A 23117-nucleotide genomic window follows, 5' to 3' on the forward strand; every position below is an offset into this window, starting at 1 on the left:
GGGTCATATTTAAGATGTTCAAACTTGATTTTTACGTTAAATGTACCATCACTAAAGTAGCTGATATAGTTTTTAAGAAAAAAATCAATGTTTATATTTAGTTAACTAAGTTTATAAGCTTTTTAACAAAATACATTTAAATTTTAGGTAAAATTGTTAAAAAGTCGGAATTTTGCCTAGACATTTTTTAAAATTCGTTTTGTTTATAAAATTATTGATTTATATTGCATTTTATACTGAATTCGAAGCACGAATCTCAAGTTTTCACATTTTACATGAAATTTGTTCAACTGAAATTGTTTGTAAATTTGGAGATTTTTTTAAAATTGTGTTTCAAAAACAAATATATTTATTATTCATAAACTTATTTAACCTTAGTGGAAAATTGTCCAATGAATCCAAAAATACATTCCGTTTACCTATTTAAAATCAATAAAATGTTCATTGAGAAAATCATGACACTTTGAGAAGTTTAAAATAATGACTTTCATCAACATTTTCTTAACTTTTGTTAATTAACTTTTTAAACTTTTCAAAATTTTATGAAAAGTTCTTCTTGATGTGCTTTGACCACGGTCAGTATGATTCTAAACCATTCCGTACGTATTTTAATTATACTCTTCATTTTGCGGAAAAATTGCGAACCTATCAAAGTCACCCCGTTTTGCGGTACAGACATTCCTCATACTCAGAACAGTTTACAGATCGACCAATGTTCAAAAAATCATAGCAAATCGAAAATTGAACTTAATGATTCGCTTTTACCATCATTTGAAAGCTTTTCTTGCGATCTTTCTAATGCTGTATCGAACAACTGTTTTTTGACGTAGACTTACGTCTTTGTCGAAGGTACTGGGGTGTCATTCCAAAAAACCCGGGCCGAAGGCCCTGGATTACTGCGTCATCCGTCAAACGCTTATATCTTCCTTCCCTCTAATCGAATCGACACGATTTATGTTCCATTCGATTCGAAAATTATTCAGCAATTTGCTATAAAACTTTCATTGCTGGCAAAATAGTTTAACTATTGAAACAATTGAATGTTTTAAAATGTTTTCAAAATGCACAGATTTTGCAAGCAAAATGAGCGCTTCCCACTCACGGACGGGAATGTCAAGTACCTATTTTGAGGGGAAAATTATCCGAGCAACGCGACCGAGTGTCGGTCGCGAAAAGGAGGGGAAGTAGCGGGCCGAAAGGCTATATAAGAACGCGCGCCAGAGCCCATTCTATCATTCGCGTCTCAGACGTCGGACCGGCAGCAGCAGCAGCAGCAGGAAAGCTCAGCCCAGAGCAGCAGCAGCAGGAGAGAGAGGGACCAGAACTGGAAAAGAAGCGCGCATCGCCTTCTCGTCGTCAACGTCAGCCAGTTGCCTCTCGATGGCCGGACCGTTTGGATCTTTCGTGGTTGCCGTGGTTCGGAGTTGCCTCACTCCCCGTCTCTCGTCCCACCCGTGATGAGTCGGTGAAATGCCTTTCAGGAACTAGTGTTGGTCTTCGGGGGTGACGGATTGCACAGCTTTCTGAACCCCTTTCTCCCCCACATTATGGTACCAAATTTTCATTCGGTTCGCGAAAAAATCGTTTTTCGTTTTTCTCTCCTCCATTCGATGTTTCCATTGTTTAAATAAGGCTTTCTAGTCAAAGATTTACCATCACATTCAAAGTATGGTTACATGACAGTTGAGTTGACTGGAGTGTTAAGTTCTGTTTTGTCGGGGGGTCCATCTCCCATTTACGATCTTATTCCGTTAATGTATTTCAAGTATCTAGCTAATTCTTCAAAATTAAGATATGGAAAACTCAATGTCCACATCTCAAAACTTTACGTAGTCTACGCCATTCCGGTTATGTCTGTGACATAACTACTTTGACTTTTTTTTTCTTTTATGTCAAGTTATTGAAGAAGAACTTTGTCCTTTGAAATCCACAAATTCGGAACACTTTTTTTCTTACGGATGTAAACAAACTTTTGTTCTCCCCATGAGTACATAATGTTTACAAAATAATGACTTTACGCACTGAAACCAACAAAATTCAAGCTTAGTTATGTTTTATGGTCTGATAACTTTTTTATTGTGAAAATATCAGTTAAATTCAGGTGTTCCACAATTGTGAGAGGCACATTAACATCCCACAATTATGGAACATGCCATTTGAAGAGAATGTCCAAATAAAGATCCTAAAAATGGTACGGTGTTCCGAATATTAGGGATGACTTCCAATTCTTTGCAAAGATTCAAAATTGCTAAACAAAATATAATTTAGATCTAAAAACTCAAACAAATACACTCAAACCCCGATGGTTTGCCACCAACTGTTGTCAAATGAACGGGGTAACTTTTTAGTTTGACACCCCTTTTACACGGAGTTCACACACACTATCAAACGTGTGTTTTGATAGTGTGAGTGAGCGCCGTATAAAAAGTGACAGTTCGTCACAACCGTAAACAAACGTACAGACACAGAGGGCCTGAGTATTATCTACGCAGGGTTACTACACATACTTAAAACTAAAAACTATGAGTACACATACTTAAAACTAAAAACATACTTAAAACTAAAAACTATAAACATTGACGCTTTTTGGTGAACAAAACCGCCATTAAGCTCCGTTCGATTAAATTGACCGTTTCGTGGAAAGTGCAGTTTTTTCGAAACCGAAACCAGCAGCTACCAGCATAATATGTGCTGCTATGCAGTAAGTGCCCTTTGAACCACCTGAAACGTTGCTCAATTTTAACACCCCCCTCCACCCCTTTGTGCAAACCCTTAAAATTACAGCCAACTAAGACTGAGGAACAACAACAAAAGACAGTTACCAATTTACCCAAAACTCCAAAAATAATAGGAAAACAAACCGTTTTTGTAAGTAACGCACAGTATTTTCCCACCTAAAACAAGCACTAATAGTAAAAAAACAAACAAATATTTTTTAGAATCCTTGAAAATGGCAATAAGTTTGCCGAAACGTCGGAAATTGAAACAATACAAAATTGTAGAGTAACAGTCGAGAGCACTAAACTACTGTTATTTTATGTATAAAAAAAATGTCATAAGTTGATTCCCGATAATTTTTAAACTCTACTGTAATTTTTTTTTTGCTTTCGCGTGTTAAGAAGGCAGAGAAAAAATCACGAGGTTTACAGTAAAAAAATGTTTCCCGTTTTCCGGGAAATATGACTAGAAGGGAATTCTCAAAATGCGAAAAAACATCACCTTTAAATTTAAGTTTTAGACTTAAAAAACAAAAAATCTCGCAGAAGTGGCGTGTATTTTTGTTTCAGTGTATTTTTTTTTTCAGAAAGCCCGTCCAATTTCCTACAAGTTTGTCTTTGACCACTTTTTGATACGACGCAACGCCTTACGCCCTTCTCAAATGTTATTTTTGTGTTCTTTTGGCTCCATATACACAAAAATGGCTTATATAGGCCTAGGATTACATGTCTACAAAGTTTCATTAAAATCGGAGAGGGTCGGGTACAAAAGTCCCAGAAAAAATCATGATTTGAGCAGAAATTGCTCAAGGATAAACACGGGTAAGTATGACCCCTAAAAAACTCTAAAATTGTTTAGGAATGTAAATTCAAGATGGCGGCCAATGGCGGTGATGAAATATTGAGAAAGTGCATTTCTCGTTTTCTTTTTCAAAAGGTCCTCAAAAGGTTTATGAGGAACCCATGGCTTTGATTGTTTTGAAAAAGTACTCTAAAATTGGTTAATTTAACAAGGTTAATTGGTTTATTAGATTGATTATTAAAACCACTCAAATTTGACTAAAATGGAGTCGAAAAGATCGAAATTGATGATATCTAAATTGCTTTTTCCCAAACAACCAATGCGCCACCCAAATAATAATAAATAAATAATCATCAGAACCAGGTTCACAAATATTCAAAACAATTTCTATTCAATTCAGTTTATTTCTTTAGCTTATCGACTAACAGTAGTTTTGTAAATGCAGTACATAGTTTTGGGGGTTCTTTTCAGTTGTGTATAAGACATTTATCACAATGGATGCAAATAAAGTTGGTTGTAAAGGGAAACAGCAAACAGGAAAACAACTCGCAAAAAAAAACAAATTTCCCGGGATTTTGTTTTCGAAAAATTCCCGTTTTCCGATATTTTTGTAACCACGGCAAATTGGGCGCACACGAAGTTGATACGAACGGAACCGAGCTCGCCACTCCAGAGTCCGCCTGACACGAAGGCACACTCTCTCTCTCTTTCTATCTTCCTCAACCTCTCTCTTTTTGCTCGTGCGGTGCTGTGGGTTGACAGCAATCATTTGAAAGAAGGTGATCCGAATTTCGAAACTCCTGGTTAAAATCAAATGATTGGATGAGTGACTTTACGTTCGATAATTTTAAGACAATGGACTTTTCGGATAAAAAAATTTAAAATACTTTTTTTTCATTTCACAACAGTTAAACTTAGTATATTTTTTGGGGACTAAAAATAACAACCGCAAATCTGGTATCAAATTCGAATAATTCATTTACAAAGGAATTCCATTATACTCTTAGATTCTATAAAATCGCTATAATTGTATCCTTCCATCTTTTTTCACTTCCAACTTTTGTTTCCTTTTGCTCGCAAAAATTGAACTGTGTTTCAAACGACTTCTAGTCTACCCTGTTATCTTTTGATATATTTTAAATTGCATTTGTTTTACGAAAACTATCGAGTTCTTTCTTTAAACTAGATACAGATTATTATGAGTGTGTGTGTGTTTGTGCTTTAGAAATTTGTTAGCTACTCGCAAAAGGGGTGAAAACGTTTCTACTTAGTATTTTTTTGAAAACACACCATGAAAGGCAAAAACTAGATTAACACGGGTCACCTGTCATACAGGCGAATAATTCTACCTAGGATAGAGCGGGCACACACAGAATGATAGAGAACACGAGTTTTTGAAAGAGTTTTTGCACAACTTTTAATACAAATATAGATATTAGAGAAGAGTTTTACTAGAGAGTGAGTGAATAGTAGATTTGTTAAAACAGAGTTTTTCGCGTTCATATTTCGCGCGCACACCTCTCCCTTTCTCTCTCTTTCTCTCCTTCTGAGCTTAGAGCTATCAGTCTCTCTGTGATTTCGGTTTAAAGTTGGTTTTTAAGTTTAAGGGTTCGTCACTTTTTAACATGTTTTTTTTTTTCATAAGTGAGTTAGTTCAACTTCTTTTTTTCTGTAATACATTTCGATATTCACACACGCTGAACGATTTAAGTAATTTAAAGCTGATTTTTTTTTTCTCTCTCTCAATTAGAATATTTTGGAAAGGTTGCGAAAATCGACAGTTTTTGCGGAAAAATGGCGTGTTTCGTGTTAACGTTTTGTGGGTCAAACTGGCGAGGGCGAGGGGAATGGTTTTTTTTGGCAAAATTTCGATTCGATCGAAAAATAAATAACCTTTTCTTTTCGACGTGCTGCGACCCAATATCACAGGATTGTAGAACATTTTTGTGTTGTAAGTTTGGACGATGGCCTGAACCTTAGAACTAGTCAGTAAGGAACAACAAACGGTATTTTTTGTGGGATTCTTTGTTCTGGAACGGGCGTATTAATACAGGAATGTTAAAAGCTAGAGCAAAATTAAAAGGTTTGTCCAAAAAGGTAAGTCATTTGGCATAAAGAGATTAAACAAAAACATAACAAGGTATGTATAGTTAAGGGGTGAATTAGAAGCTAACTTTATTATATAAAATAAAACTATAAAATATATGAAAACATCCAAATATCTACCAAATTTCAAAGTATTAATTTCTTCGTTACGTTTCGTTACGGCACGCACAAAACGCTCTTGTTGGTTTGTGTCTCGAGTAAAAGAGATCAGCGCCTCTGGTGATGGGTTGCAAAAGCTCGCCCTTTGCCGGAGTAACGCTTCGTAACACAATCTTCCGATCGCCGAGCAAAACCAACTGTTTTGACAACGTGCTCGCGTTGATCACGTGGACTTGAGCAAATTTCAATGCCTCCTTGGATATTGAAATTTGTTGATCAACTCCAACGAATCATCTCAAGCAAACTGTCAAAAACGATGCTTTTGTATTGCTTCCGACGATCCAAAACTTTCGGCCCCTTCTCGTCGCTCCGAGAAGTGAATGCCAACCAATACTAAACATTCGACACGTGTCCCTTCGCAGGCGTTTTCCCACGTGTCTCAAACAAAGAACAAACGTACCGTCCTGCCGCCGCCGCCGCCGCTGCTCTCCGAGCCCGATCAATCGTTCTCGGTGAGCAGCTTGTGCAGCGCGGACGTAATGCTCAACGCTCCACCGGGGATAAACCGGACAAAGTTGTCGCCCACCAGCGGTCCCATTGCGTACAGGCCCTTGTGGGGCGAGCGCAGCACCGCGTTCGTGTACTTGTCCACGTCAATCGGGTTGTTCTTGCAGTCGATCGGCTTGGCCGGGTCTTCACCCAGCCCCAACCCCGTGGCAGACTGATGGTCCGCGATGGCCGAAACCGGCGTCGCCGTTGGCAGCGTGCACTCGCAACTCTTGCCGAACAACCCCGCGTAATGATTGCAACCCTGCGGCTTGAGGCCGCCGGTCCCGGTTTGCTGGTAGTGCTTGTACCGCGCCCGATCACACACATTAAGGTGACGACACTTGGCACAAATGTTCTTCAGCCAGAACAACTTTCGGCCCAGCCGGGACGACAGCAACTGCTCGGTCAACGACCAGATCGCCACCGGTTGAATGCCCCGGTTCTCGCACACCTCCACATCGACGCCACCCTTCCCAACCTGCTCCTGACTAACCTGCTGTTGTAGTCCGCCGGCGGACGTCACCACCCCTGCGGACAAGAACCGCAAGTCCGGCCTCGATCCGATCAAAATCGCACAAAACGAAACCTCAATCTCGCGCCGCTCTCCCGTCTTCAGCTGCTGAACCGTAACTCGATGCGAGCCATTCGGTCCCTGCGTCAAATCCGCAATCGTGTGCTCCGGCAACGCCTGGTACAGCTCGAACCTCCTCCCGGCGTCCTTCATCATCTTGTGCACCTCGTGGTACTCAGGATAGACGTTCCCCGGCAGCATCTTGTCCAGCCCCGCCGTTCTATTGCGATAAACATGTACCACCGGAATGCCCGAAGAGCGGCAGATCGTAACGGCGTCGGCCGCACTCAGTCCCGCTCCCACGATCAGCACCGGTTTCAACCTTGAGCGGGCCTCTTCGTCGCAGCTTTCCAGCGCCCGCTCCAGATGGGGCAGCTCGTACTTGACCCAGGGCATCTCGAGGCCTTCACCCTTAACGCCGAGGCGGTTCGCGAGGTCCGAGGCGCCGTTGGCCATCACCAGGTTCTTGCAGACCACGGTGAATTGCTTGGAGGTGTGGCGGTCGAAGCTAAAATGAAGGAAAGGGAGTTAGTCTTATATATTTTTTTAAAATAATTATGAAATGCAAAAATTTCAAACTTTTAAATTTATCTATTTTTATTTTTAATTTTATTCTCTCTGAATTCAGAATTGTATTTCTATTCTTAAGTTCACATTCATTCCAACTCAACGAATCATCTCTGTGGTAAACTAAACGCAGTAGGTCTGGCCGCTTTAAAGTGTGTGATGTATCATTTTCTTTGTATAAAGTTGCCACATTATGATTGAACGCACTCATCATCTACAAATAATGTGGCGTAAGCGTGATTGTCAAACTGAATGTGACATTTTCCAATTCTGGACTATTAAGATATAACCCGGATAGCCGGGATTAACACAACTCAAGTCATCTCAATAACTAAAACTAACAAAAACAAAAACTGTATCAATATCAGTAATTCATAACTCTTCAAGTTATTCCGATCATGTCCAGTGGAAAACAACGATTTAAGTCAAAAATTGATAATTCCTCGTCAGAGTGTCGTAACGGGCACTGCCCAGTGAGAATTGTAGGGTCAATGCAGGACTGATCCACAAGACGATTGGACCTGCTTCGGGCCTACCATTCTTACTGTCCCAGCTGAATATATCGAATTTAAAATTGGGTGGTCAGTCTAAAATCCAGCTATAAGTCGCACGATAAACAATTTTTGCGAGAAAAAGAAAGCGAGAAATTCTCATGCAGTTTGTGTGGCAATCTAAAGTCACTCAAATCTGGGAGAATTCCACTAAATTTTGGTTGAATTCTGAGTGAATTTGACTCAAATTTGACAGTTCACGACAACTGAGTGATTTTGTGAACCCTCAGGCCCAAATCTTCTCAAAACAGAAATTATTGCCGTTTAAATTGACTTTAAGTTTTCTAGCTATTTTTTGTTTAAATTTACCAACTTTTAAATTATCAATAAAAATTTAAATAAATCACACATTTTTCGCATTTATTTTATCCCAATTGAAAAAAAAACGATCACTCAACTTACCCCGACACAATCCACCGTCCCCCGCGCAACCGCTCCGGAATCGGCCCGCTAACGTGCGAAAAGTCCAGCGGCAGCACCGTCGTCACGATGGTATCGTTCATGAAGAACTTCCCGAGGCCCATCTCGTCCACGTAGCTCTCGTAGTACTGGGCGACGCGCGAAATCAACGCCCTCGTTTCGACCTCCTTCGAAAGTTGCCGCTTCAGCGCGAGATTCCTCCTCGGCGGGTACAACTTGACGCTGACCTTCCCGTTCGGGTCCTCGTACGCGATGGTCTGCTGCTGTTGGTTCTGCCGGCACCGGTTGCACTGCGTTAAGGACACTTGCCGTGGGTTCTGCTGCCGTTTGAGTTCGCTACACCGAGCGCACGGCGACGGTTCGTTAAAATTACCACTAGAACTAACGCTACTACCGATAAGTATCTTTCTACTGTGATTAATGCTAGCACCATGTTGATTATTTGTTTTGAGGATCTTCACTCCTCCGTCCGACGGCGGCAGGTACGGGTTTTGGTTGTGGTGATGGTGGAGGTGGTTGTTATTGCTTGGGGCGGCGGGATCTACCGCCGGCGACGGGTCAACCGTCGGCGGGTGGGTTCGCTCCCAGTCGGCGAAGGGGAGGCCCGGCAGGGACATCCACGCCGCTAGCGATAGGGTGCGCAGGTTCGGGTCCATCCGGTGCCAGGAACCACCCGGCGGCCCTCGACCAAGGACGAGGTGGTCGATCTGGGAAGTTGGAGAAGTATTAAAAGAAGTTAGTCGAATTGCATTTGATACACCCAAAGGAAAAATATATCTCAAAATCTGCAATAGTGGATTTGCTGCAGAAATTGTCACATTTTATAACATTTTTTGCAGCAAGCCCGTAGATCATTTTTGCCCGCGTGTAAACATTTCAGCGATCTGCAGTTCTCACCAACACATATAAAGCTGGCGCGTCCCCTAACAACACTCAAAAATGTGTTGTTGCTCTGTACCTCACAATTCATCAAGCGTCCATAGGGGGATGGCGTCGCTATTTTTAGACCACATTTTCCACTTTTTCTCATCGAAACCGACTACTTTATTGAGGTGTTTCATCCTGGTTGGCTTGCCCACAAGCAGAAAAAAATCAGTTCAATTAGTTGGGTGGTGACGCGCGGTCAATTATGTGGCATTGTGTGTGAAAAGAAAAGAATTTTATTTCGTGTTTCATCCTAGTTGGCTTGCCCACAAGCAGAAGAAAATCAGTTCAATTAGTTGGGTGGTGACGCGCGGTCAATTATGTGGCATTGTGTGTGAAAAGAAAAGAATTTTATTTCGTGTTTCATCCTGATTGGCTTGCTCAAGTCCTTCCTACATCATCGTTGATCGGGAGGCACGACGTCGTGTGAATTGTTGCATTAAAATAAGTTTAAGTATTACTGTAAATGACTGTAGAAAAGTCCTTCCTTTATCATCAATGTCGTCTGGGTAATCGTGATGCAAAATTACATTTATTCAGTATTTAAATACCTGTGCGCGAGTGTTTTGGTGTGCTAATTAGAAAGACCTTCCCATAGCATCGTTGCTCGGAAGGCTCGCCGACGGGTTTGTTATGAAAGTCCTCCCCATAGCATCGTAGCTCGGGAGGCATCGAAAAGCCAATACCTTATCCTACTAACCCAAAAAAATAATAATCACGTGATGCTTGAAGGAGATGCTGTGGATTCAACGGTCTCAAGCGGTATCAACAAGTATATAGCGAAAAACTATGTGCTTGATGAGTCTGCAACTTCAACTATCGGACTAACATTCCTCCCTTTTGTTGAACTGCAGGCTTCTTGGGAGGGCGCCGGTATTGACTAATAAAGTCGGGGTCTTCAGGGGTTAAACAGTGAACGGATGGTTGGCTCCCACTGATCATTTTTGATTCATTGTTTAACTTCAGCTGATCTGTCAATAACGGAGTAGCAGCTCATTGGCAGTCAACCATGCTCATGCTCATGCTCATGCTCGAAACCGACTACTTTATCGACTTCATTTTGCTGGGCGAGATAGGACGCTGTCTATTTTTAGACAATGACTCAGCACTTTTCCACTCTTGCACTTTAACAAACCAGGTGGCAGCACAATGTAACGCCACGTCCCTATGGCGCGGTGGTAGCGTGTCGGATCAATAACCAAAAAGTTGGTGGTTCAATCCTCGTTCTACCTAGGATTTTTTTTGTGGAATACAACCAAAAAGCCGTCGGTAATGTCGATAATTGTCGGTAACGGGCAAAAATGTCATACCCCTATATCGTAAAAAATGCATGAGGACAGGTTTCATGCAGATTCTGATATACTTTCATGCCGCCATGCATCACAATCATGCGACCACCGTTTGGGTGTATGGTTTGCGATTGCATGGAATTTTTTTTTAAGTACAGTCAACTTTTGGGTTGTTAACATCAAAGGAACATTGAAGGAGAGAAGCATCAAACTACAGAACGATGCAAAATTAGGACTTGATTGATATAGTAGTTTATGCAACAGGTTGAGAAAACAAGATTTTTTCAGCACGAGTCGTACAACATTTTTTGCAATTCCGAAAAACGCGTTTGGAATAGAATTTTATGTCAAACATTCATGTGTTAAGTAAATTCACCGTTCAAAATAAAACAATATTGAAAAATTTTACTTTCCGATACAAGTGTTGAAAAGTTTAACTTTTCAGCACCCATTTCAGTGCTTAAAAGTTTGACTTTTCTGCACTGGTACTGAGGTATTGATTTTCAAATCTGTTGTTTTTGGTAGTAAAAAGTAAGCCTTTTTGTTCCTTCAGAACGACAGGAAAAGTTGACAAGTTCACAGCGGGATTGCAGTAAACCTCGTTGGATAAATATAACAATTGTTGAAAAAATCAAGTTTTGCAACGAGTTACTTCCAATATTTTTTGCAATTCCGAAAAACTCTTCTTGAATGAAATTGTATGTCAAACATCCATGTGTTTAGTCAATTCACCGCTCAAAACAAAAATATATATTGAAAAATGTTACTTTTCGATACAAGTGTTGAAAAGTTCAACTTTTCAGCACCCAAGTAATAATTTTCCATTCAGTTATTTTTAGTAGGGAAAAGTAGGCCGTTTCGTTTCTCCAGAAGGACAGAAAAAATTGACAGTTTTACAGAGGAATTGCAAAAATATTTTTTGCAGGGCTGCGTTCTCTTTTTAATTTTTTAAAGATTGCAAAAATGTTAACATTAAAAATATCTTGAAATGCCTATAACTTGAAAACTGTGCAGTTATTTAAAAAAAGAAATAACAACTTTGATTTTTTGTCCATACAAAAATGATATGTGAAAATTCAAAAATCTGTATCTTTTGAAGGAATTTTTTGATCGATTTGGTGTCTTCGTCAAAGTTGTAGGTAAGGATATGGACTACACTGAAAAAAATGATACACCGCAAACAACATTTTTGGTGATTTTTAATTTCACTTTTTGTCACTAAAACTTGATTTGCAAAAAAAATACTATTTTTATTTTTTTTATTTTTTGATATGTTTTAGAGGACATCAAATGCCAATTTTTTAGAAATTTCCAGGTTGTGCAAAAAATCTTTGAGCAAGTTATGAATTTTTGAATCAATACTGATTTTTTCAAAAAATCGAAATATTGGTCGCAATTTTTTTTTTCAATTTCATTTTTCGATGTAAAATTGAATTTGCAATCAAAAAGTACTTCAGTGAAATTTTGATAAAGTGCACCGTTTAAAAGTTATAGCCATTTTTATGTAACTTTTTTCAAAATAGTCGCAGTTATTGATTTTTTTTTAATGGTGCCCATGTCTGCCCACTTTTGAAAAAAATATTTTTGAAATGCGAAGAAAATTCTCTTTATTTTGCTTTTTCGGATTGATACGACCTTTAGTTGCTGAAATATTGCCATGCAAAGGTTTAAAAACAAGAAAATTGATGTTTTCTAAGTCTCACCCAAACAACCCACCATTTTCTAATGTCGATATCTCAGCAACTAATGGTCCGATTTACAATGTTAAAACATAAAATTTTCCGATCTTTTCGAAAAAAAATATTTTCATAAATTTTAAATCAAGACTAACACATCAAAAGGGCGTTATATTGAATGTTTGGTCTTTTTGAAATGTTAGTCTTGATTTAAATTCTTGGAATTTTTTTTTCAAAAAGATCGGAAAATTTCACGAATGTTTGATGTTTTAACATTGTAAATCGGACCATTAGTTACATAAAAATGACTATAACTTGAAAACGGTGCACTTTATCAAAATTTCCCTTGGGTACTTTTCGATTGCAAATTCAATTTTACATCGAAAAATGAAATTGAAAAAAAAATGCGACTTATATTTCGATTTTTGAAAAAAAATGTATTGATTCAAAAAATCATAACTCGGTCAAAGATTGTTTGCCAATTTAGGAAATTTCTGAAAAGTTGGCATTTGATGTCCTCTAAAACATATCAAAAAATGAAAAAAAAAATATATTTTTTTTGGAAATCAAATTTTAGTGACAAAAAGTGAAATAAAAAATCACCAATTTTTATTTTTACTGTGTAAAATTTTTCAGTGTAGTCCATAGCCATACCTACAACTTTGCCGAAGACACCAAATCGATCAAAAAATTCCTTCAAAAGATACAGATTTTTGAATTTTCATACATCGTTTTTGTATGGACAGCTGCCAAATTTGTATGGAAAATTATATGGACAAACTAATGATGCAAAATGGCTTCTTTGGGCATACCGAAGGCACCAAAAAAGTTTCAGCGAATTAAAGAAAAAATATCGATTCCGTAGAGAACTGCTCAATAAACAACTTTGTTGAAGACATCAAATCGATCAGTCATGCCCATTTTGTAAAACCGACCAACCCACTAAAATGTAAGGAATAACTAATTATTCAAAATGGCTTCTTTTTACATGGTTAATTATCATGCATGAAAAAAGTTTCATCTAAATAGAAAAAAATACAAAAAATAAAATTTCTTTTCAAAAATGCGAAATTCTAGAGGATAAATCTCCTATGTAAGAAATTGCATGTAATTTTTGTTTTCAAATAAAGTAAAGATCTCTTCAAAAATAGCTTAAAATTCTTTTTTTTTCAAATTTAGATAATACTTTTGCGTTTTGAGAGCAACAAATTAATTAAATAAATCTTTTTCAAATTAAAAAAAGGTACAATACTATTTTAAAAAAATGCAATTGTGTATACTTATCCACAGTTTTGGAATATGTTTATTAAAAAAGTTGAAAATAAAACAATGCTAGACAAAGTTATTTTTCAAGGGCCAGACCATGAAATGATATCGACCAAATAATATGATACACAGAATAAAAATCGTGGTACATATCTGTTATATTTCATCGGGGAATGTGAATAGATTTTGCATCAGAAAAAATAGCTTCTAAAATGTATTAACAAGCATCTTTTATGTTTAACTTCACTTATTCCACATAATTCGAGGTAAAATTACATCAAATTTTTCAACATTTCAAAAAACAACTTTTTTTACTGTGCAATACCACTAAGTAATCCATCTCTAATCAGTGCCCATTGTGTCACTGTGCCTCACGTGTTCGCAAAATTTCTCACGTCATCCTCACCAACAGGACAAGCCAAGCAGCTCATCCTCCTCTAATCAATGTCTTCTTTGTCTTTCGCCGCGCACATCTTCGCGTATAAAAACCGCGCGCGAGCGCGTCTAGACAATCTCCCTTATCACTTCTTGACTGTACCTCCCTCTTGTATGACATATATGTACCAGTTGTTGTACTTACTTCCTTCTCCGGATGGTGCTTGTACTCCACCATGCACGGTAGCTCCATGCCAAGGTCTGCGCAGGGGTGCTGTAGACTGTCCAGCTAAAGGAAAGAAAATGGGTCATTTAGCTGCCGATTATGGTTCAGTTAGGTCCACGACTCACCAGCAGCGACACCGGATTCGTGCTGCGTCCCTCGAGACCGTCGGCCAGGCTGAACAGGTCGTGCTCGACCAGGGACTTTTGCGAGTCGTAGTAGTTGAGTCGCGCCCGCAGCAGCTCGTCCGGATGGTTCTGAATCTGGTCCGGTGACCAATATGGCCAATTGCCGGCCAGCATGTACGACAGCGATATGCCGCTGGGTCCATTTCCTATTGAAAGGGAGAATTTAGAAAAGAGAGAGAGTTGTAATTAAATCATGGTAAACTGCATTGTGTCGTTTGGCAGGAGGATGATAGTCGGTTTGTGGTCAACTGGTTCGTAGGTAGCTGGCAACACTGGCCTTTTGTGTGACGAAAAATGGTCAAAATCTTTTGAAGACTTAAACAAATTCAAATTTCAGCTGCTGCAACGCAGAAATTTATTAGTCTAGCGACCTTGTCAGTTTCTTGGCACTTTTTCCCACCAAAACAATTGCTTCAACCTTTCTCCGCCGAAAAAAACAACATCAAAACAGCATTAGTGATAATTCCTACCCGAATCCTGAAACGTTCTATTATTACTACCCTCAAGTTCTTCTAGAACTCGTGGTTCTATCACCAAGCCAATGCTACGAATGACTGGAATTTGATGACCCCTGAAGAAACCTGCCCCCGTCAACAGCAGTGTTGCTAACCGCGGGGGGGTTCTGGTGGTCCTGGGGGTCAATTTTAATCAAATGAATTTGGTCTACACACACGCGCCATAGACCGATTTGCTTCGTTTCGTTTCGTCAGCTTCTTGACGTTATAAATAGCCAATTTGGTGATTTGCCCACAGAGAAAAGGGAACCACTTTCTGGTCGGCACTCAGCAATGTAGCGCAGATTTGCATAGCAGGGAAGAAGGGAAAATTGTTGCCATCGGGCAAATTGTATTCAACTGAAATTGCATTATAAATTGATGCGACTTTTGTGGTGGAGTTTGGTGAGAGTTAGTCTGGAAGTGGTTTGCCAAGTGAATTGGCGTTGAAGAGTTTGGAAGTAACGTGCGCTCATTTAACCTGCTACTGGCAGGATTCAATGATTTCAGATATTGATATGGACAATTTTTCCACGCAATGATACAAGCAAATTCACAATGTAGGTTATCTATAAAGGACATTATCAGCACTGAATGCTTAACTGGTTATAGCTACTAATAAAATTCCCACCATTGAAGATTGATCACCTGGATTCTTCTAGAAAAGTGACATCAACATCACTTCTGACTTAATGACTATGAGAAGTAACCTTCTGTTTACTTCTGTATCACTTGTCTTTTCTTATCAGAACGCTGTCTTTAATTGAAAGTATTGGAAATTCCAAACTTTGTCTTGCGACTTAGTCAGCGTTCGGAAGCGACGCAATAGGGATCAATTCCCGTCACCTTTCTATTTTTTTTTCAGACAAAACACACTCACACACGCGAGATTAGATAAAGGTTTTCCTAAAACAGCATTTCCACCGTGACACAGTAATTTACGGAGCTTATCTCGTGCTTGTGGTGACTTGACCTGCAATGTGGTAATCTATTTTGGTTGGAATTGTACCCCACCTAGTGACATTAATTGATATAATTTGGGGGTTATACAACCCACAACTGGCGATTTTATCAAAATCGTAACAGCTTCGTAGTTTCGAACAAGGTTTTTTCTTTCCTTAAATCATAATGCTAAATTAAAACTATTTTATTTATTTCAAAATATACCCACGTGTAGAAAACATTTTTTGAGAGTAGGGTTGTTAAACTATCAAAATGTCAGCTCTCAGCATTCAGCAACTACATTTATCCCGCCTGAATATTCATGCCTCAAATACAACTGCTTTTCTCTCCTTATTGAAACTCTCAGTGCCGAACATAGCCGAACGAGCCGAACACGTTTTCGTGTTTACGCACTCGCGATTGACATTTTCATTTTCTCTCCCATTCCCGCTTGCATGATTATACAACCCTCACAGCGTTTAACCATAAAAGCCGGCACAAAACCAATTTCTGCAAGCGCAGTTTTATGGGACGTCATGCGTGGTCGGCTTCTAATAGCCATCTCGCGTTCTTTCATTGCAGTTTTCGGAGAGAATGAGAGACTCAATGGTGAGAGCGCATAGTCGAGGAAAAGAGGAGGAGTGATAGATAGAGAATGATATCGCTAGGAATTACAAGACACAAGAAGAGATCTCACAAGCTATAGTGACAGCCGCTATACTCTCGGATATTTTTGGTGCAGAGATAATCAATTGACAGCTTTTTTATCACTCATTTGCAACACTGTTTGAGAGACATTCATATCAAAAATCCTCTCTAGGTTAAAGTCACGTTAATAAAATAAACAACAACATATCAAAAACCAAGATTGTTAATCGATAAAATTATCGTCATTAATATTATCGTCTAACGATAACGATACTGGTTATCGTTATCGTTATTTCAATAATTTTATCGGCGATAATCTTCCCGAGCAGACGGAAATAACTTGGGAAGGTCAGTTTTTGATATTGTGAGAAGATCAAAATCCGTTATTGGGATGATCGGATTAGTTGTTAAAATAACAAATTTCCATAACAAAGATTTGTTCGAAAAATAACTCAAATTGTTATTGCTCTGTTATTTCAATAACATACTAATAACATAGAATCCAGAACAACAGAATAACAAGGTTAGTTATTCTGAGCGATGGATGGGTTGCACCTAAATAACAAAAACTGTTATTTATATGGATTGATTGCATAACAAAAAGTGTTATTATTTTACCACATGGAAAGCTATATCCCGGGCAGAAAGATGTAATGTAGATTTTGACCCCAAAAATAATTGTGTTCGTTTGTGATGCCCCCCTACCTTTATAGGACCCTCCCCCCATTACTTTCAGTGCACTGGGTCATAAGAAAGCTAAAATTGGAATGACTTGTCGGCTTTTTAAAATAAAATCATCTGGAAGTCGTAGTTTTTTTTTGGACTTTTGGGAAGACGTTTACTTGCCAATTAGATTTCCGAAGTTTTCGCATTTCGCATTGTAGCTTCTCATTTCTAGTGCTCTGGTTTATAGTTAATCAAACACCGCACTTTTTGGGATTCACCTCGGGAGGCCCTTGAGTTAAGTTTCAATCTGAAAATATAGAAAATTATTGCAAAGAGTCTTATTCATTTTAGAGAAAACATTTAAAGCACTTATCTAAAAATTGTCGTGAATCGTGGAGGTGATATTCATCGCCATGGTTAGCATTTCTAGCACTAAACAGCACGCACTGTCCTTGTTCCTGCCGAAGCCACTGCTGCTACAGCTGATCACATCAAATTCCCAAACAACGCATCACCTGGTCGGTTTCGTCACGTTCACGAGCAACTGCAGCATTGGCAGCTTCCAAGACTTGTACTAGGACCACACATACATCTGGAGTGTTGAAATCTGAAATAGAAGGTTTAAGGTTGTAATGTATTTTTTTATTTAAAAAAAAGGTAAAACGTTAAAAAATCGAGATTTTGCTCTGGACGGAAAGGGGTTAAATGCACTCTCTTTTTGATTGGTTTCTCCTCCACACTCAACGGAAGTTTCAAACCATAATCGCGCGCATCGACCTCCACGGCGTACGGCGTTTCTACCGGCAGCGAGCCACTGTCGGCAGTGACAACATCCTGGACGGGCTTCTTCCGAAATAGACTCAGCATCCGTCCAGCCGGCTAGTCGCGACCGTGATGAAGGACTGCGATCCGTTGGAGTCCTTGCTGGTGTTAGCCATCGACAGCCATCCGGCGGCTAAGCGCTCGCCGTAGATGGACCGTCCGCCGGTTCCGTCTCCGCGCGTAAGGTTTCCACCCTGGATCATAAATACCGAGATGATGCGGTGGAAGTGCTGCCTTCCGGCAAGATTCCGAGTGACATCAAAACTGTTTGAACCTGTAAACAAATTCGCTGGTAATTTTCCACCCGAAACTAGTGCCGCAAGCATTTGTAAACAAACGGAGCTTACCTTTAAGAGCGCTTCCTAGAAGCGGTTTGCTCATTCCGGCTGCCGTATCCCGGAAACTTCTGAGATTCATCCGTCCCAACATTCTTCATCTAGTGCACCGGATTCGGTTTGAGGAGTGCAGAATAATTCTTTAGATGTCCTCTCTGGCAAAGTCGATCACGGCAAACCTGCAACCGGAGTTCACGGCTACGGTGGACAGTTTGTTTTCGCTGCTGCGGTGGCTTGTTGTTGCGGCAGACTCAGCCAACATTTTTAACCCACTCACTAGAAACAATTACACCCAGGCTTCGATGGCACGGAATAATTTTAATTATTAACAAATTTCAACAAATAACACTCACGACGGAAGGAGCGACTTTTGCACCGCTTTCTTCGCACTGTTTTGACGTTTATTTTGTCACTGCGCGAGAAGAGAGAGAGAGAGAGAGAGCGCGCACGGTATTGTGTTTTGCATCGAAATGTTCATCGCCATCTAAAACCTTCATTAAAAATTAAAAATGAAACTGGTTGAATTTAAGGGTGTTTTTACCATTCGCTTGGACTAGTCAATCTCATTGAAAATATAACAAAATAACTACGCGCTGCTATTTTCTAGAACAACCTAGTTTTCCTGCATAGCTCTTCGCTGTCCGGTACGAACATGAACAAAACCAACACTATCAAATATGAAGCAACATTATGTAAGGGCGCATAATCATGTTAACAGCTTAAGAGCGAGTCCACGAACAGGGCATACCCCTTTGTTGCCCCTTTGTATGGGACGTCGTTTGGACCTCACCAATCTGCCTAAAATTTTCAGGGGTTGTTTGTACATATAAAACTAGCATCTGGCCAAAATATGAGCACTCTAGGTCAACGGGAAGTGGGGCAAATCGGGACACAAAGTTTGAAGGTTCAAAAACGTAAAAAATCTTAAAAATGCTATAACTTAGGCAAAATTCCATTTAATTTCAAAATACATAATGCATCTGAAAGGGCTTCAAAAATGCAACAAAATGCAGGGTGGAGCATCCCAATTGGTTAAATCTAAAGGGAGTTATTGGCATTTTAGTGTAAAAATAGCATAATTTTCAAACTCAAATAAAAAAGTGTTCCATCCAGATATAAACTCGGTTCGACCTGCAGCTTGTAGGGCACATCTGGGACTACCATCTGAGACTGAGAACGCTTTGGGTAAGGCCGTTTAACATATTAAATAGACACATTTACTTTTAGTGAATTTTTTGGTTGTAAATTTTTGCTCGGGGAACCCCTTAGATCCCATTTTCTGGTGATAATTTTATCATATTCGTGTTTCTGAGACAATTTCACAATAGAAACATGCATAAAAATGTTTATTTTGATCCATTTTAACCCTTTAAAAAATGAAGATGTGTATGCTTTGCTCGTGGACTCGCTCTTAAACTATTTTGCGATTTCCCAGACAACAGGTAACTATTTAACAAAACCTGCAGTGTTGAAAAGTAGCTGGGAAGAAAAACTAGTTCCAACTGTCAAAAAATGTAATGCTTCTCTGCCGTTTTCTTGTGTCTCTCCAGAAATTTAAAACAAAAAAAATCATTACTATCGAGCTGTCAAATCGCAACATGGAGTTAAACAATCTTTGCAGTTGCTGTGAAGCTTACCAAAGCTATTCAAAAAGTTTAAATCCATGTTGCACTCACACACTTTAAACTTTAAGAGTCTAGAAAGTAAATATGTAACGGAAAATTGTCTGCAACACACTCTGACATCTGAGAGAGAAATCTGGCATCCCTGCACATCAGCAAACAAAATCACCAACACACACGCACTGCTTCCAGCCTGCAGGCTGAGAATGCGAAGAGAGCAATCAAAACAAAAAAAGAAATGTCATGGCCTGCTGCGCTGCACACTAACCAATAATCATGATTTTCTAAATTCAATATCCCACTTTTCATACGAATTTTTCAGTTCAACCCATATAACCATTTTTATGGTTGTAGTACCTGAACTCAAAGAATCGTATGAAAAGTGGGATATTGAACTCAAAAAATCATGATTTTTGGTAAGGGTGTGTCTGGTGCTGTGCTTGAATTTTGTTGCGTCAAATCCGTCCCCTCGTTTGTTCATAAGGAAAACAATAGTACAGAACTCGGATTAAAAAGTGGTTCCTGTGCGGCCACGGACAAGCAGCGTCGAGCCTGTTTATGCTTTTTAAGGGTCACAGCGGGGAGATAAATTCCACCGAGTTCCATCCGGAGGGTGAGTATCTGGTTTTGACGAATTTTGAACGGCTGATTTATGTAGGTACCTGTGGATCGTGTACGGCGAGCAATGTGACAACGTCGGGATGATGTAAGGCCACACGGGTAACGTGATCGAGGTGCACCTTAACCGGATGGTAAAATCTGTACACACGCAGCACGGACAAGATGGTGACCGTGTAGGAATTTCTGACGTGTACAAGGATCCGGAAGAAGAAGGGTCACGCAAACTTTGTCAACAACTGCCAGGCCGGAGGATTCTAGGATTATGGTTTGGGCCTTAATTCTCAGGTTTCCAGTGAGTTCATGCTGACGAACGTTTGCTTCAGCGACACGATGGAGCAGATCATTTCCGGTAGGACTTGAAGAGGGCACACGGACACAATCGCCGGATAGGCGTTTGCACTTGACGGGTCTTACGTGCTATCCAACTTGATAATCAACAACAAATGACAGATTTGGTAAGTTCAGCCATAGTTTCATTCGAGCACTGCTCCGAGGTTCTCGCCAGTCATCAGCACAACTTTGAGAAGAACCTGCTACGGTGCGCGTAGTTACCGGATGGTTCGAGGCTATCCTCCGGATAAGTGAAGTGGACCGCTTTGTGTACGTGTCGACGGATGTCGATTACGACCTCCCATCGAATTATGTACAAACTGCTGGGATAAAATCGATGAAGTCTATGCATGAAAGTTAATTGAATTATCCCAGTCAAGAGGTGCTAGCAGCTAGCGGGATTCTGGCAGAATCAGCTTTGCTATTTTCTTAGACTGAATTGGAATACTGGCATTCAAACAGAAACAAATCAAAATAATTTGTTATGTATTCAATTTCCTATATTGTTTTTATTTAAGTCAAAAGTAAATAATTTTCGAAATATTCGAAAAAATTACTAAGTCCAGCACAAACAAAATTAATTTTTTTTATACTGGCTCACGATGCGAGCCAATAGAAATTATTCTAAGTGGCGGAAATTGAAAATTGTTTCAGTGACTGAACATTTCGCTAAGTCCAACAAAATTTGCAATAAACTCAAAATAATCATTTCATGATGCCTGTGTAAAATTTTGGAATTTTTTGCCAAGTCCCAAAAATAGCTTCGGGATATGCGACCTCGGGTATGAAAAACATAACATAAACTGTTATTATCGGCTTATTCCTCATTCACAATGGAATACCAAATCAATAACAGTTCCTGTTATTATACAATAAAATGGAAAAACATAACTTAAACTGTTATTTTTATCTTATTTCACATTTCCAATGGAATATTAAACCAATAACAATTCCTGTTATTATGGAATTAAATGGAAAAATATAACTTGAACTGTTATTATTATCTTATTCGACATTTCAAATTGAATATCATTCCAATAACATTACTCGTTAAAATAACAAAAAATGTTATGATTTTTTCTTCTAAAATTTATTTACAAGAATATTTAATAACTGTTTCTGTTATTTTAACAAAATCTGTTATTGAAATGACATGAATTTTGTTATTACCGTCTGCCCGGGTTATCTTAAAATCTTTCTAAAATCGATTAATTCAACCAAATCATGTTAAAATTTCAATGCTTTCACTAAGAATATATTTTTGAAAAATTAAGTAAGCTTCGAAACATAAATATGTAGGTGCTCAAAATTCTTCACAAAATACAGTATTTTTTCGAAAATACTAAAATTTTCATAATTTGCAATATGGATGTAAAACGAAACGAAATTTTGTATGTTTCTTACACAGAAAAAAAATCATGGTAACATTACATCTGGGAAGGGGTACATCTTTTATGTCAGAAAAAAGGTGTAATTTTAACTCTGGAAATGTGTAATTTACCACTTTTCTGGTGTAATGTCACTTTTTCAGTCTAAATTGAGGTAAAATTAAATCATAAAAGAGGTAATATTCAAACTTCCAAAATAAAAGCTTCCAAATTTACATTTTTTTTTCTGTGTACAAGTAGAAAATACTAAAATTTTCATAAAATGCCGTATTTTTTGAAAATATTTAAATTTTTATTAAATGCCTTATGTTTTTGAAAATCAGATTTTCAAAATATGCAATACGTATCAAACGAAGCGAAATTTTGCATGCTTCAAAAAAAAGAGCGAGCCGCTCAAAGAGCCGGTTCACTGAAAAGAGTGAAAGAACCGTGGCTCACAAAAAAAAAGAACCGCGGTTCTTTTTTAAACTTCGATCTTTTGAAAGAACCGGCTCAATATGGCATGATTTTTGTTATTTATTGAATTTCCAAAAAAAAATGTAATACATGTAATGCATGTTTTTGAATTAACAATTTCAAATATTTCAATGCTTACAAATATTAATCCCAAAAGTAAATGATTTTTGAACAACATGAAACAAAACTGTTCACTTTACAAATAAAATATCAGCATTAGTTTAATTCTTGCAGAAATAATCGCAATTTTTAAATTAATAGCAATTTTTCCAACATCCTAAATTTAAGTTTGGATGCCATTCAATTACTCGAATGTTAAGGTTCGAGTAGAAAACATAGAGACCGCCAAGCGAGCCACCAAGACCTATGGTTTTCAAGGGCATCTTCTCGTTTTCAGATTTATTTTTTATCAAATAATTTGTTAAAATCTAATGTGAAATAACTTATAAAATCACACGATTCTTTAAAAA

At 38.6% G+C, this 23117-nt stretch overlaps 2 protein-coding genes across 4 annotated transcripts in view; both read right to left on the reverse strand.

Moving 5' to 3' along the window:
- Window positions 1-4721: 4721 nt before the first annotated feature.
- The window catches only part of LOC120428196 (oxidative stress-induced growth inhibitor 1-like), a 101606-nt gene continuing 83210 nt past the window's right edge, over window positions 4722-23117 (reverse strand). For both annotated transcript variants that reach the window (XM_052708345.1, XM_039593177.2), the window contains 4 exons: window positions 14264-14469; window positions 14118-14201; window positions 8365-9089; window positions 4722-7352 (listed from right to left, as the gene is read on the reverse strand). In XM_052708345.1, coding sequence (XP_052564305.1) covers window positions 6224-7352; window positions 8365-9089; window positions 14118-14201; window positions 14264-14469 — 2144 coding nt within the window. In that variant the 3' untranslated portion in view covers window positions 4722-6223. The remainder of the gene's footprint in view (window positions 7353-8364; window positions 9090-14117; window positions 14202-14263; window positions 14470-23117) is intronic.
- LOC120428197 (peptidyl-prolyl cis-trans isomerase 6-like) lies at window positions 17091-18609 on the reverse strand. 2 transcript variants are annotated; one of them, XR_005607054.2, is made up of 3 exons: window positions 18243-18609; window positions 17443-18169; window positions 17091-17380 (listed from the first exon to the last, which is right to left on the reverse strand). XR_005607054.2 is itself a non-coding variant. In XM_039593178.2 (2 exons), the coding sequence occupies exons 1-2, from the start codon at window positions 18322-18324 to the stop codon at window positions 17934-17936; spliced, it is 318 nt and encodes a 105-aa protein (XP_039449112.1). In that variant the 5' UTR covers window positions 18325-18609; the 3' UTR covers window positions 17091-17933. The 2 variants fall into 2 exon arrangements, 1 of the variants encoding a protein (XP_039449112.1); XM_039593178.2 differs by having other exon boundaries at window positions 17091-18169.

Source organism: Culex pipiens, chromosome 2 (genome assembly GCF_016801865.2).
Source record: "Culex pipiens pallens isolate TS chromosome 2, TS_CPP_V2, whole genome shotgun sequence".
In the NCBI taxonomy this organism is placed as follows: Eukaryota; Metazoa; Arthropoda; class Insecta; order Diptera; family Culicidae; genus Culex; species Culex pipiens.